The 15,446-nt window shown below is 45.6% G+C and overlaps 1 protein-coding gene across 4 annotated transcripts in view; it reads left to right on the plus strand.

The window, feature by feature from the left end:
- The window catches only part of APLP2 (amyloid beta precursor like protein 2), a 66,768-nt gene that overhangs the window by 33,485 nt on the left and 17,837 nt on the right, over positions 1-15,446 (plus strand). For 2 of the 4 annotated variants that reach the window (XM_028527341.2, XM_028527342.2), the window contains exons 2-7: positions 4,523-4,696; positions 5,551-5,674; positions 10,571-10,683; positions 11,420-11,625; positions 12,002-12,210; positions 13,384-13,551. In XM_028527341.2, coding sequence (XP_028383142.1) covers positions 4,523-4,696; positions 5,551-5,674; positions 10,571-10,683; positions 11,420-11,625; positions 12,002-12,210; positions 13,384-13,551 — 994 coding nt within the window. The remainder of the gene's footprint in view (positions 1-4,522; positions 4,697-5,550; positions 5,675-10,570; positions 10,684-11,419; positions 11,626-12,001; positions 12,211-13,383; positions 13,552-15,446) is intronic. The other 2 variants (XM_028527344.2, XM_028527347.2) reach the window with 1 other exon arrangement.

Below are 15,446 nucleotides of genomic sequence, written 5' to 3' on the forward strand. Positions count from 1 at the left end.
CCAGTCAGGGCACATGTCTGGGTCATGGGCCAGGTCCCCCCTGGTCGGGGGCATGCTAGGGCCAAGCAGTTGATGTCTGTCTCACACATCGGTGTTTCGTCTCCCTCTCTTTATCCCCTCCCTTCCCCTCTCTCTAAAATTGAGTAAATAAAGCTTTTTTAAAAAGAACTAGAACTGTGTTAACTTGACTTCCCAGGGAAGCTTGGACACCTGTGAGGCTGTCGTGCAACACCTTCCTATCCACGGATACATGATTCACTCAGTTATGGGATTGAACCTCCTTCTTTAGAAGCCCCCCTCCTCCATAGCAGGCATTTTCACAAACCCCGGGGCCAGATTAGGTTCTAGGGTAATAGCTCCAAGGAGGGAGGGAGTAAGGGGCTTACCTGTTTGCTTGGATTGATTGGGAAGCTGCATTAGTCCTGGGCCCCGCGGACAGGAGGGAGGGCCTCAGTGGGCCTGGGGGCTGCATCTCTAGAGGAAGTGTTTGCAGGGCTGGGGATAAGTTGAGCTCAGACTTAGGTTTATTTATTGCTTTTAAGCCATTCCATGTTTTCAACCAAGTTACTGGAAGCAGTTTTTACCAAGTTGAATTTCTGTCCTTAGATTGCTAAACTCTTTTCCCTGAGCCAAATTAATAAAATGGAATTTCTTATCAAGAATGAATTATTAAGTAAAATGGAAGCACTGGGCTAGGAAAGCAATTGATGCAATTTGTTTTCAAAGCCTTCAGAGTGCTGCGACGAGCATAGATCACAGGGACGGGCTTAAGTGCCAGAGCGTGGGGCATTAATTTTCTCTCAGAGTGGATTCCAGGTTCACAGGATGTCAGAAGTGCTGACTTGGCAGTGAAGTCCCATTTGTAACATGTTAGATTAGGAAACAGATTGATTTATACGTTGATGTAATGGATCAAGGCACAGTGTGCTTAAGAAAACGGAGAGCCCATTATATAAGAGCGTTTTCAGAGTAAAGGAGTACAAACATAACAAAAAAAGATCCTATTGTACTCTAGATAGGTTGGGGCATGTTAGATTGGTTGATTCACAGACATGGTCCGCAGAGGCTTTTTATATTTCAGATGATACCTTCCTGAGAGTCTCTTATGACCGCAAGGATTAATCTTTCTGAACTCAGAAGTGAATCACTGCAGCGTATTAGCTGTCTGGAATGATTCCAGTTACTCTCCTTTTTCTTGGTAACTGATGCGAGGAGCTGTTGCAGCTCAGCTGCCTCTTCCTGTCGCTTTAACCTCTGGTGTTTCAGACCCTCTTCAGGGAAGGTGATGCTGGCCGTCTCCGCACAAAGATCAAATGAACTTGCCACTGCTGCGCTGATCTCAGTGGTTGACCCACAAACTGGACGCTTATGCAGTTGGAGCTCCTGTGGTCTTCAGCCAACAGCCATAATGAGAAACATGTGCAGCATGGTCTTTGGTGCTGATAAACGGCGGCTGTGCAGTTTTGACCACTCCACAGCTGTGGCTTGGGTGACCTCCCAAAACTAACTGACCCTGTGTCTTACCTGTATTCATTTTTGGAATATAAGAGGAAATCCCCACCCCACACCCAAAATCCTATGTGTTTAATAGCTGCCTTTAATGTTAAAAATGCACAAGGCCACAGAAAATGTAAGAAACGCTGTTCGACATCTTTCAGATACAGCTGTGGTAGTTCATATATAGCAGGTTTAGGGAACTCTTTTTGACATGTTAATTTGGCTTTCTTGATTGCATATTTATCATGTTTGCTGCTGCTGTTGTTGTTTTCCATTTATTTTTGTCTGGGCTTTTGAAATAGAAAAAAAAATGAATTTGAGGGGAGCACTGGTTTCAATACATGAAAGTGTCCCGGAGGCTTTCTTGCCCATGTCTGTGTGTGTGCCCGTTTATAGAGGCCCCTTTCCCCCACGCCATAACCCAGGCTTCTGGCTGTGATCCCTAGACTGGCTCCCAGAAGAAGACTGGCCACCACAAGAGGCATTTAGGTTCATATCTTGAATTCGTGAGAATTAATGTATTTGTCTTGTACACCCTTATACCGTTTAGTGATTTCTTTTGATTAAACGTGGTTAGTGTTCCTTTCCACAGATACCTTTCAATGCTTGTTTCTTTGGGGGAGACAGGACTTGACACCAGTCTTTGGCTCCACATGCAGTGACACTGAAGGCATAGGATCTGCCTCATAGGACCTGCCTCCCACTTTCATAGGTCATCACTCGATAGGGTTACAGTCGATTCTAGTTAATAAAGCTGCTAATTGTTCTCCTCATTGGGTTTAATAGGTGTTTTTCGAACCTGGATTGATCTAGGCAACATTTTACTTCCAAATTCACTTCCTCCCAGCTCTCCAACAGGAGTTTGTGCTTCCTTCTCTTGCGCAGGTAGAAAGCAGGCTAATTTTCATAAGTTTCAAAGCAGAACATGTCAGGTGGTAAATTTGTTATGGAAAAAGATGATAGTGTATTTCAAACTTGAGTCCTGTCTGTGTTGTCCATCAGCACAGATAAATAGGGACTGCTTAGAAAGTACACATTTTCCATAGACTTTAAGTCAGATCTACCCTTTCTGTTAAAGGAAAACCATTTTATGTTAATTGCTCTTTTTATTTTTTTAAGATTTTCTTTATTTCTTTTTAGAGAAAGGGGAAGGTAGGAAGGAGAGAGAAATACCAACATGAGAGAGAGACATCGATTGATCAGTTGCACTAACAAGGACTGAATCTGCAACCCCGGCATGTGCCCTGACCAGGAATCCAACCTGCAGCCTCTCACTTTGCGGGACGATACGCGACCAACTGAGCCACACCAGCCAGGGCTAATTGCTCTTTTTAAAAAGAACAATATAATAAACCATGCAACCTAACCCTATTCCTCACTGCCCCCCAAGAGATGCAACCATCAGTGTTGGCATATTTCCAGATGTTGGGGCGCCTGTGTGTTTTCCTAGTGCAAGAGGCTTTGCAGGGGCTTTACAGTCACCATGCCTAGGTGTTATTTCTTACCTGGAACTTGTGAGTTATTAGTGGCTACGGTCTTTCGTGAGGAAGAAAATACTAACCTAAGAAAGACTTTATGCAATAGTTGATTATTTTTACCAAACACGAGATAAAATTGTTCATGAAATTCCTTGTAGAGTTCTGTTTCAGTGACTGACTCTGTCACTTACTGAGTAACACTAACCAGTCTTGATGTCTTCCTTTCCCCCTGGCTAATCTGTCCCCAAGTCTGGCTTGTTTTGCTCTCTGTGATTTCTTGAATCTCTTTCTCTCCACTACCCTCCCTTGCCCAAGCTATCCTATCTCCTTTTGGGGCTGCGCAGCTCCAGCCTCCTGATCCATTTCCCTGCATGCACTTGTGGTTCCTTTCAATCTCTTCTGCACCCTGCAACCAGCGAAAGCATCAGAACTACATGGTGACATAGTAACTTTGTGCTTAGAGCCTCTCCTTACATCCAGTGATAGAGACCAGAATCCTTTCTTAGTCTGCAGACTGCCCGGTCTTGGCCCTGCAGGCCTCTCCTCCCTTCTCTACCTTCCCTCCACTTGGGGTGCTGCTGAAGGCTCTGCTCTGCTCAAGTGCCATTCTCTTCAGGAAGCCTGCCGGATCACCCTATTATTCAAGCCTAAGGTGGATTCCCTCTCCCTGTGCTTCTTCCCTGCCGTGTGGTCCTTTCCTTCCTGGGCATGTGATCACACTCTTTGGTGTGTAGGCTGCTGCACTAGACCGCAAGCCCCGTGAGAGTGGGGACCGTGACTCTGCTCACCCCCGTATCCTAAACATTCAGTTTGTTTCTTCGCACATAGTAACTGCTCAATAAAATTTTGTGTGAGTGAAATCGAGTAAAATTACTGGGGTTTTAGGCATTTTATACTTCTGTGGTTTGATATATTAACGCATTGTATGCGGGAAACGTATTTATACATTTTACATTGACTGGCAGTAGAGCACGCGATGAAAACTACCCGCAAACAGTGTGTTAAGGAATGGAAAGTAGACTTGCTTGTATTAGAGGAGACTGCAGTTAGGTTATAGGTTCCCAAGTCAGAAGTATCCAGATGGGGTTTGGGGGTAGATTACTCATTGACTTTTCACTTTGATCTTGTATACCCAGGGTTCATTTTTTATTCTGGCCTGGCTCCTGGGAAAAGGGTTTGTTTATGACATAAAAATAGTAAACAATGAAGATTTTTCAAAAAAGATTGAGCCCTGGCTGGTGTGGCTCAGTGGATTGAGCGCCGGCCTGTGAACCAAAGGGTCTCTGGTTTGATTCCCAGTGAGAGTACATGTCTGGGTTGCCGACAGGGTTCCCAGGTAGGGATGCCTGAGAGGCAACCACCATTAATGTTTCTCTCCCTCTTTTTCTCCCTCTCTTTCTCTGAAAATAAATAAATAAAAAAAAAGAAAAAAAGGAGTTACATTAAAAAAAGATCGATTCTACTGTCACAAACAACTGAATGACTGTGGCTTTGAGCAGACTGTTTGGAGTAATCCTGTGTTTTTGCCCCCGCCCTGCCTTTGGTAGGCTCTCGCAGCCAATGCTGGAACAGGGTTTGCCGTCGCCGAGCCCCAGATCGCAATGTTTTGTGGAAAGCTCAATATGCATGTGAACATTCAGACTGGGAAATGGGAACCTGACCCCACAGGCACTAAGAGCTGCTTTGGAACAAAAGAAGAAGTTCTTCAGTACTGTCAGGAGGTAAGAGTGCTGCCAAAAGTTAAAACCACTTTTTTTTCTGGGTTAAATTTGAACCTATTTGCCTTAGAAATGGATACTCTATCATTCTTCTCTTTTGACCTAAGACCAAGTTGGTGATGACTGGCGCACCGGGCCTGTTGTTTCTAAGCGTATGATATGATCGAGACTTCTGGAGGCTTCTGCCTTTGTGTGCTGTGTGCCTGTGCTTTCAGGAGGAATTCTGCAGAAGCTTGGCAGGCGCCCCAGCAGTCCAGCCTGGTCCTCTTGGCCTCCACTCGTTACGGGAAGAGGCGAAGCAAAACAAGCCATGTGTGTGCTTGTGTTTTCCACTTGCTATAAATGAGCATCTCAGGTCTGATTCAACTTGGTTTTGGGTCAAAACTTGACAAGAAAAGGATATAAGGTATTTGATGTTCTTGCTTAGCAAGACTGGCACATAGGGCTGGGGTCAAGCATTGTTCTGTATTACATTAACAGGCATTTCCACAGACTTGCCTCTTATATGTTTCAGTTCACGAGCTCAGCCCCCTACTCATACCCTACAAGTGGCTTCAATACCTAATAGATTTTTGGGCTAACAGCTTGCTGCTTTTGTATGTTCTTAAATAAAGATTCCCTTTTTTTTTTTAAAGAGAATGCATTAATAGAAATCTGTCAGAAGAAAACTAATTGTTAGCAGTATCTTTTTACTTGGAGAGTTTATCTGGAGGCGGGGGCAGCAGAGTGGAGCTGTGCATTTGTAGATGGGGTAATAGTGACGCTGAGTAAACAGACGCTCATCCTTACTTGCGAGCGAGTGTCCACTTGCTGCGGACCAAGTCAGTTGATGGTGAGTGTGTTCTTCTCCCGTGCAGATGTACCCAGAGCTACAGATCACCAATGTGATGGAAGCCAACCAGCCAGTCGGTGTGGACAATTGGTGCCGCAGAGACAAAAAGCAGTGCAAGAACCACATTGTGATTCCTTTCAAGTGTCTTGGTGAGTGTTCCGCAGACCTTCTTGGCTGTTTCTCAGGAAGTGGGGTCGCTCATTTTCTCTCAGCTCACCTACATCTGTTGAGAACCTGGGGGTTACAAGGATTTACAGTGGGACTTTTCTTTTTGAATAGTTACTGCTTTCTGTGTCAACAGTTGACTTACATGGTCACGCTCCCTCTCCCCTCGTGGACATCCTCTGTCTTTTAAGGAGGAGCCCTTTCTCCGGCCCTGAAGGGGAGTGCTGCCTGCAGGGCGCTCCAGCTTTGCCTGCCATGGCGAGCCTGCAGTTTTACAGTCAGACAGTGAGTGGTACTGAACGAAGTGGCCCACAGACACAGCATTAACGTTAGATACTGTGGGTAGTTCTGTAGATATATATAAACTTAGCCATGAAATTGACCTTTTCCCTTCCTCCCTTCTTTAAAACCTATCCTAGAATGGAATACATTGCTTTTCTCATTTTCACGTGCAGCAGAATAACAGGAAGAAGAGTCAGCATAGCGGTGACTTTGTTTTCAAAGTGCTCAGTAGGAGGAAAGAGGGACACTGCCTGTGCTTACGTCATTTACTTGAAGATGGAGCACCGTGCAGTAGAGGGAGGCTTGGAAACACTTTTTTTTTTTATGTGGTTTAAGGATGTTCTTCCATTCCACTTGGCTTCAAGAAATCTCTGGCTATGAGGCTTCTGTTTATCAAGTTATTTGTTGCCATTTTTTAATTTGACAATCTAAAGGGAAAGATGTCAGCCCCTGTCTGAATAGCCGGGTATTGTATGTTGTAAAACTTTTTGTGGCACACTGGTTGAAAATCACTGTTACAGAGTATGGGCCGGTTACCTCGTAGAATGCCTTGCAGTTTGGGTTCGTCCTACTCCTTTTGAATTACGCATTTTTGAAGGTTTTATTGCAGAAAAGTTCTTGCTGCATCATATTAGGAGTTTCATGATGTTTGTTTCATTAGTGGTCTTTTTATCACCTGGCTGAGGTGATGTCTGCATTCATTTATTGCACGGTGGGCTCATTGTCCCGCTTTGGCCAGTGGGAGCCCCTTCATGCTGGCTCCAGTGTCTTTTTACCATGTCCCTGTCGTTCTTTGAAAGCTTCCTTCCTTTCTGGTGTAAAAAGATGCACTAGGTTTATCTTATAGTTTTCTACCCCACCCCTGCGCCTCAGACATTTCTTCAAGAAGGCCTTCATTTAGTAGGGAAGAAAGAATATTTAGAAACCGAGATCTGGGCATTAGGTATGCTTACTGCTATTACAGTGTCATTGCTTCTAGGTCCACTAAGGAGACAGAACTCAGAAATATTGTGTGTGTATACATTATATGCATACATGGATCTATTTTTCTATATCTGTGTGCATGTATTAAAAACAACGAGCTCATGTTGATACTTAGAATTCTGTTATCTTCGGTATATATATTTTATTTTTTAGAAGAGGGGAAGGGAGGGAAAGAGACATTGAGCAGTTGCCTCTAGTGTATGTCCTGACTGGGGACTGAACCCACAACCCAGGCATTTGCTCTGATTGGGAATCAAACCAGCAACCTTTTGTTTTATGGGATGATGCACAACCAACTGAGCTACACTGGTCAGGGCTATCTTCAGTATATTTAAAAAATTTTTCTTAATATCCCCTGTAAATAAGACTCTGATTTTTAAGAATAGCTGTGTTCTTAGTATGTGATTCATATACTATATAATTCACCCATAGTTTAATGGTTTACAGTACATTTTTTGAAATTATCCAACCGTACTCAGTTCTTTTAACATACAAACTGTACTAGAAAATAATACAGTCAAAAGTGAGAGTCTTGCATATTTTATTCACCAGGAGTAACCACAGTGAGCCCTTCTATGCATATTAAAGTGAATACCATGTGTTGCCATAAAGAGATAGACGGGAGTGTGGCTGGCTTCAGCCTTGAAACCCATTTTCAGTATGGCTGCCTGGCAAACCCAAAGCATAGGCAGTCCAGTAGAACAGGGAGATGCGAACTGGGAGAAGGTGGGTTGAGTCTGTATGAGTGGGGTGCCTCTATTAATTAGTTTGGATGTTCCAGCAGCCTTGTCTGTGTACTCACACACTGTTTTCTGTTGTTTTTAATCAAGGATATGTCTTGATTAGGATGCTTGAAAGCAATTTGAGGATGAATTTGGGTTGCTGGCAACATTTGCGTCAAAACTGATGTCATACGTAGACATCTCTGTGCCTGTCGTTTAACCCTGCTCTCTTCTGAGAGCATGCGACTCTTGTAACTGATATTGAGTACTTTTGGTGAGACATTACAGTTCAGTCTTCTCAACCTGAACCTTCTGTCTCCTGTTAGTACTAATTGCCTTCTGCTTATCTGTAAAAATTTATCTGAATACATAGAGTGATCCGATTAGTAGGGCAGTGCTGGTGATGTGTGAAGACACAAAACTGCTGCTGTTTGTAGGGAAGGAGTTAGTCATCTCTGACGTCCCTGTACAGACTGGCTGCTGTACTAAAGGAAGGGAGCTTTCCAGGCTTAGAACAGTGTCTGTGTCGGGTTGTTTTGGAGGAGAGGTGGACAGGCGGTGTTACTGCAGTGTGCAGACTACCGAAGGAAGTTTGCATAGTCCAGCTCTGCGGTGCAGTCTTCAGCACCTGCACCCTGGTGTCTCAGAGCAGCTCACCGGTCTGCTGTGGGTGTCCATTTGCAAGTGACCATGTGAAACATACACATGGACCGTATTTCCTGTGACATCCTGTGGTGTTCTACTGCACACAGATACCATTATGGAACGAATTCTCTGTTAGTGGACATTTAGGTTGGTTCTTTTTTTTTAATATTCATAACACTATAATGAATATTTTTGTTCACTTGCTAAATATTTCCTTAGAATATATTCTTAGAATTGCAATTATGGAATCAAAGAGTATTCTTTGTTTTTCCATCTTTATGTTTTATTTTTAAATTCAGTGGTAGTAATTCTCTTGTTTTTAGAGGTCAGACACATTGTCATTCATTACATAGCTAGAGATTGGTGGCATATAACAATTTTTAATTTTTTCCTTACTGAATTTATTGAGGTGACACTGATTAACAAAATTATACAGGTTTCAGGTGCACAATTCTATATATCAACAACTGTTAGGGAGGATGTGGAGAAAAGGGAACCCTAGTGCACTGTTGGTGGGAACGAAGACTGATGTAGCCACTGTGGAAATAGTATGGCGTTTTCTCAAAAAATTTAAATTGGAACTGCCTTATCACCCAGTGATTTCACTTCTGGGTACATATCCGAAGAAACCCAAAACTAATTGGGAAGAATATATACACCCTTATGTTCATTGCAGCATTATTTGCAATAGCCAGGTTGTAGGACAGCCCTGACTGGTGTGACTCGGTTGGGCATTGCTCCACAAAGTGAAAGGTCACTGGTTCAGTTCCTTGTCAGGGCACATGCCTGGGCTGCAAGTTCAGTCCCTGGTCAGACCCTGTACTCTGTGGTCGGGGAGGTTACAAGAGGCAACCAATGGGTGTTTCTCTCACACATCAATGTTTCTCTTTCTCTCTTCCTCCCTTCTCCTCTCTCTAAAAATCAATAACAAACAGTTGTGGTACATATATACAAGGGAATATTCCTCAACCAATTTTAAAAAAAATGAAATCTTTTACTATTCGCAACAGCATTGATGGACCTAGAGGATATTGTGCTCAGCTTTTTATTTTTAAAAAATTTTAGACCTATAGAAAAAAAATGTAATAGTTGATTACCAATATACCCTTTATGTAGGTCCTTCAGTTTTGCCTTATTTGTCTGTCTCATTATGTATATCTTATATACTTTTTGTTGTTGTTAAACTATTTGAAAATAAGTTGAGACATTGTGATAGCTCACCTTCCAGTACATTAGCCTGTCTCTTCTCAGAGCGAGGAAATTCCCCTGTAACCATGACACAGCGATCACACTGAACAATTTTCCTAACTTCCAAAGGATGTCCTTAATAGCTGCTTTTTGAAAAGGATCACACGTTATATTTGATCTAGAACAGTTCCTTATCTAAATCTTTTTGGGGGGGCAAGGGGATGTGGCGTCTGGTTGATGTGAAGTTTGTGTACAAGTTCGACCTCCCTAGAGCCTTCAGGGCCATTTGTTTAGCAGAATGTGCCTCCATCTGAATTTGTCTTACTGTTTTATCACGGTTGGATCAAAATGACATGTTTTGGTAGAAAGACTGTAGGTAATATGTTCTTCTTAGGGTATCACATATGTCAGCTTGTCCATGATTGGTGATTTAAACTGGTCACCTGGTTAAAGTAATGTCTACCAGAGTTTTCCATTACCGAGACTTACCTGTTCCCTTTGTGAGTAGCTCTGCATTGATTACTCAGTTACCGATGAATCAGTTATTACAATGGTAGTTAGTCTTAGAGCTAGGTGTCTTTAGGCACAGAGAGGGCTCATGTAATTAAGATTCATAGGCACTTTAGGAGAATACCCAGTCTTCGTGTCTTGGGCATTTCGTTACTAGAACCCATATGGCCAGAAATATGGGAGTCGAGGGCTAGGACTGCTGTTTGTGTGAGATCGGGCTGGGGGAGAACCTGTGTGTACGTGTGTGTGTGTTCGAGGTCGTGGAAGGGGGTCTGTTCCTATTCTCTTGTTGTGTGTTGTGTGCCTCTGCGTCGGCACTGGCAGCGGAGTCTGGGATAAGTGAGGATAATCCTGGGCCTGATGGCCATAAAGGAGTGTTGAACTCTTGGGGCTGTTTGTTTGGAGCGGTAGCATTCACTTGGCCTTTGAAGAAAGAGAGATTCAGCAGCTGCCTGCACCTGACTTTGTGACTGTAATAATCTGCAGTGAAGAGTGTGTTCACCCCGAGTCAGGATCAGATTGGCTTTTGACAAAGCTCCTCTTTTCCAGTGGGTGAGTTTGTAAGTGACGTTCTGCTAGTTCCGGAGAAGTGCCAGTTTTTCCACAAAGAGCGGATGGAGGTGTGCGAGAACCACCAGCACTGGCACACGGTCGTCAAAGAGGTAAACGAAGGGGTGGAAAAGTCAGCGTTGCTTTCTGCCAGGAGGGAAAGTAGCACTTCCCTCCAAACCTCACCATGATTTCAAATTGATTTCTCTTTTTTCCCCTTCAAAGTGATCAGGTACTTTGAAAATTAACAGTACTTGGGGAGAGAATTGAAGTTTTTGTGGGGAAGTTCTGTGTTGACAATCCAGGCCCTAAAGTTAGGGACATTAGAAAGGACCGTGTGGCAAGGGTGCTCTCCGCAGGGCTCCCCGGAGGGGCCGTTCCATGCCCTGTGTTCTTGGGGTGGGTGTTGCTGGTTAATGGAAATTCAGTGCCTGCTCACAGACACAGGATTGGATGTCACTTCATCCTTCTAGAAGGTGCGAAGAAATAACAGCCTTCCTTAACACTTCTCCTCTTGAGCTGAGCTGGGTCTCCAGTCTGTTCTTCGGTCACACTTGGAGGCAGAGCCTCCCTTGCCAGTGAGGAGTATAAATGAGCGGCGGCCACTCTAGCTGGTGTTGATCGTTGCTGTAAGAGTCTCCCTTTCCTTAATTTTCCCCAGCTTTGGATGGTCATTGTTTGGGGCCCAGAGAAGCAAAACCTGTAAATCTTAAAATCATAACATCACAACTTTTTGACAGAAAAGCCGCGTCCATGTGAGAAAGCATGAAGTAGTGATTTGATCGGGGTTTCTCTCGGCTGCGCCTGGGAACAGGGTGTGTCTGATGCTGGTCTGTGGGTTTCTTGTAGGCCTGTCTGACCCAGGGCATGACTTTGTACAGCTACGGCATGCTGCTGCCCTGTGGCGTGGACCAGTTCCATGGCACAGAGTACGTGTGCTGCCCTCAGATAAAGGCCGTGCAGTCTGCTGTGACCAAAGAGGAGGAGGAGGTGGAGGAGGAGGAAGAGGAGGATGGAGAGGAGGAGGAAGAGGAAGATTATGAGATTTATAAGAGGTGAGCTCTTGCCCTGAACCTGTGAACTTGCTCTGCCGGGGGCTGCGGGCTGCTGGTGGGGTGGGCCTTGCCTGGCTCAGGCTGGAGCTGAGCCAGCGTGCATTTCACTCCAGCCGGAGCTGGGCACGGGAGTGCCTGTGGCTGTCAGCCTCTTGATATTCCAGGCTGCAGTATTTTCTACAGGTTAATGTGGTCTCTGTCTACTGATTCTCCGCTTTTGCTGATGAGACTGGGCGGAGGGCTTTAGTGGCACAGTTAATTGCAAGCTGAGCTTGCTTCCTGTCTCTGTTTTCGTGTGTTTCAGAATAGGGAAGGGAATTGTTGTGTTTTGTCACAGGAACTGGTGGTAACCTTCCTCTTGTGCTATGACCTTTAGTGAATTTCCTACTGAAGCGGATTTGGAAGACTTCACAGAGGCCGCCGTGGATGACGATGGAGAGGATGAGGAGGAAGAGGAGGAAGTAGTGGAAGATCGTGATTACTACTACGACAACTTTAAAGGCGATGACTACAACGAAGAGAACCCAACGGAACCCAGCAACGAGGGGACCATTTCAGAAAAGGAAGTGACCCATGATGTGAAAGGTAACCTGATACAGAGCAGTGGCGGTAAAATCCGCATGGTGATGATTTGCTTAGATTTTTGTACTGCATCCCTCGCAGGTAAGTCACAGAAGGAGAGGCGGTGTGCTCCTGTGAGCCGAAGGGCAAGTCAGCTCTTCAGCGGGCAGGGGTGCCAGCTTAGCAGCAGTGGCTGGGCTGTGGCAGAGCCTGCCAAGTGGCCCATCCCAGGGGAGGTGCCGAATTGAACCAGAACACTGTTCACTGCATTGGAAGAACATAAGTGGAGAATAAGAGAAACAACGTGGCCTGCCCTTGGGCAGAGTTCTTCCACATCCAGCTTGAGATGTTCTCTACTGAAGGGGTGCCCCTCCTCCTCAATACTGAGAAAGCCCTGACCTCGTGGAACAGAAATCCCTGCCTTGGTTCTTCTCTCTCTGAGGGTGTTCTAGTCTGTAGGCTGCCCTGTCTGTCCATTAGAGAGGTGGTGGTGCCAGGGAGGGTGGAGTTCATGGCCCCAGTGAGGGAGTGGAACCAGCAGTGTTTTCATGTTGCCAGTTAAACAGAAGTTGTGACAGCTCTAGAACCATTTCCACACAACCTCCTGCTGGTTGTGTGTTTGAAACCAGCTAAGATCTGAAGAATTATTTAGGGCCCAACTAGGGGAAAATTACTTATTGAGTCTAGAAATGTATGGTTCACCTCCGAGAACATAAAAATGTGCGCTCATCCTTCCCAGAGGCTTAAGCAGTGCTTACTGTGGTTCTTAGCACCAGTACAACCTGTTCACCTGCCTTCCCTTTGGGCCTTGGTTCCTCCAAGGTAGACAGATCAGATCACAAATATCTCCACCTAACAACAGATAGGCAACCCGGGGCTCACGGACCCGTGAAGTAAGGCATTCCTCTGTCCACCTGTACATCGGCCTACGCTCAAGACAGCACCAAAAATATTTTCAGTTTCTCAGTGTCTGTATTGCCTTCAATTGGGAAATGACTGTATCATTAGAAATGACTGGCTTGAGCTCGTGAGACCGTGAGCCAGGGCGCTGGGGTCCTGTCCAGGCTCGGTCTTCACCGGTGTTAAGCGTCACCCAGCCCTGGTCCGCACCTGGCCCAGCCCTTGCAGTCCGTAGCATTGTGAAGCATCTGAAGCTGCTGCCTCTGTCCCGCTGACGTTCTGACCGTTTCCACACAGCTGTCTGCTCCCAGGAGGCGATGACGGGGCCCTGCCGGGCCGTGATGCCCCGTTGGTACTTCGACCTCTCCAAGGGAAAGTGCGTGCGCTTTATATATGGCGGCTGCGGAGGCAACAGGAACAATTTTGAGTCTGAGGACTATTGTATGGCTGTGTGTAAAACGATGAGTAAGTCCCGCCACGCTGGCTCTGTGCAGCGAGTTGTCCTGTCCAGCATTGTGTCTTTCCTGGCCGTCCGCGTGACTGCATCTGTGTAGTGCTCCCCGCCCACATGGGTGTTTGCTGTTGGTTGTTTTTCCTCATCTTGTGCTTTCTAGATCTAGGCTTGCTTTCCTGTGGGCCGTTGTCAGCTGAGTTCTCCATGTCCTGTGCTCTCTGTGGGTCTGGTGGCGGCGGTGGTGGCGGTGGTGTGTTTACTCCCTGCTACGGTGGGTGCGCCCGGGGGCTTGTTCTTTCTCATTCCTCCGCGTAGACTGCAGGCTCCCAGAGCGCTTTGTGTTGGTTAGGAAGGCAGCCATGTCCTCGGTTGTCTCTGGTGAAGGGCACAAAGGAGTAAGAAGATTGGCCATGAGTTCTGCACATGATCTTCTCCAGGCTTTGCCCCTCATTCTTGTCCTCGACCTGTCCTGTTGCTGACCCCCTCGATGTGTGCTCTCCAAAACGGTGCTGATGGGGTTGTTGTGGGGATGCAGAATATCGAAGTATCTTGCTTTATATGCTCTAGGGAGAGAGCAGTTGCCTCCTATATTTTGGCAACACTGTGTCATGCAGAGATGGAGGAAGTGAAGGAATTTTACTTCATGATTTTTTTGGTCACAAAGGAAACTCAGGGGTTCGTTGAGTTGGGTTCATTTAGGTAAAATTTTGCTTTTTTCCACGTTTACCCCTTTTCATTTTTAAGACCCTCTTTCTGTTACTTGGGTTTGGAAAGTCCTCCATCCAAGCAGTCTTTTCTTGGTTCCTGTCCTGGAATGTGTTAGAATAAAGAGTTGCTGCCTGTTCCTGGTGTTTGGTTGTAGCTTCTGGAAGTTTTCGTGCAAACACCTTCTTGGTCCCTTTGTCCTCCCTACACCGCAGGCTTCTGAAACTTTGATGCAACGTGGTATGCTTACTGCACTTCCCTCCAGCTGCTGCTCTGTGGACAGGACGTTTTTATTGTATACAATTGAAAACGTGAAAAAAATGTGAATCCTTTGGCAGAAATTTTTTTACTCAGTAAACATATAGAGATAGCGATTGATAGTTTCTGCTTTGTAAAACTACTTAAATGAAGAGACAACAAAACATTGTTTTGGGGTGAAGTCTAAGGGAGGAACCCAGGATCCTGTAAGCTCTTGTCGCATGTGCAGGTAGTGATCTTTCCCCAGGGATCAGAGAGGTTGTGCCTGAAGACACTGGAACAGCAGTTCTTTTTTTATTTTTATTTTTTCATTGAATTTATCAGGGTAGCATTGGTTAATAAATTATGTAGGTTTCAGATGTACAATTCCATAATATACCATCTGTATATTGTATGGTGTGTTCACCACCCCGAGTCCAGCCTCCGTCCGTCTGGAGTGGCAGTTCTTCAGAGCAGTAACAAAGTCTGCAGAATTGTAGCTCCCTATTAGTTAGGGTAGGAGCCTGCCGAGGAGCAGCTGGCTGGAGTGCTTTGACAGCCCAGCAGCATCACTGTCCTGGTGGTCCAGTTTGCGTCCCTCCTTGAAGGGGATTCAGTTGGGCCAATGAGCTGGTTGTTTCCACACGGACAGAAGGATGTGGTTCTAGGTGCAAGCTCGGCTGTCTGTAGAACTAAACCTCTAGGCTGCTACGCCTTTCCCTTCCTGTCTGCAGAGGGTGGCGGCAGCTTGTGTTGTCTGTATCCAGCCCAGTGAGAGGAGCCAAAGACTCTGCTTCTAGCACAGCAGCCTTTAAGCTGCGAGCCTGCAATGCTCGGCACAGCGTGCGTGGTGGCACAGAGGGACTCCAGTGCTTTGAGAGTCGCCCAGCTGAAAGTTTTGAGCATTAGGGGGAATGCTGTTTGTGAAGCCCTGTATACCCTAATTTATTTAATCTGGAAATTG

The sequence above is a fragment of the Phyllostomus discolor genome, chromosome 13, assembly GCF_004126475.2.
Source record: "Phyllostomus discolor isolate MPI-MPIP mPhyDis1 chromosome 13, mPhyDis1.pri.v3, whole genome shotgun sequence".
In the NCBI taxonomy this organism is placed as follows: Eukaryota; Metazoa; Chordata; class Mammalia; order Chiroptera; family Phyllostomidae; genus Phyllostomus; species Phyllostomus discolor.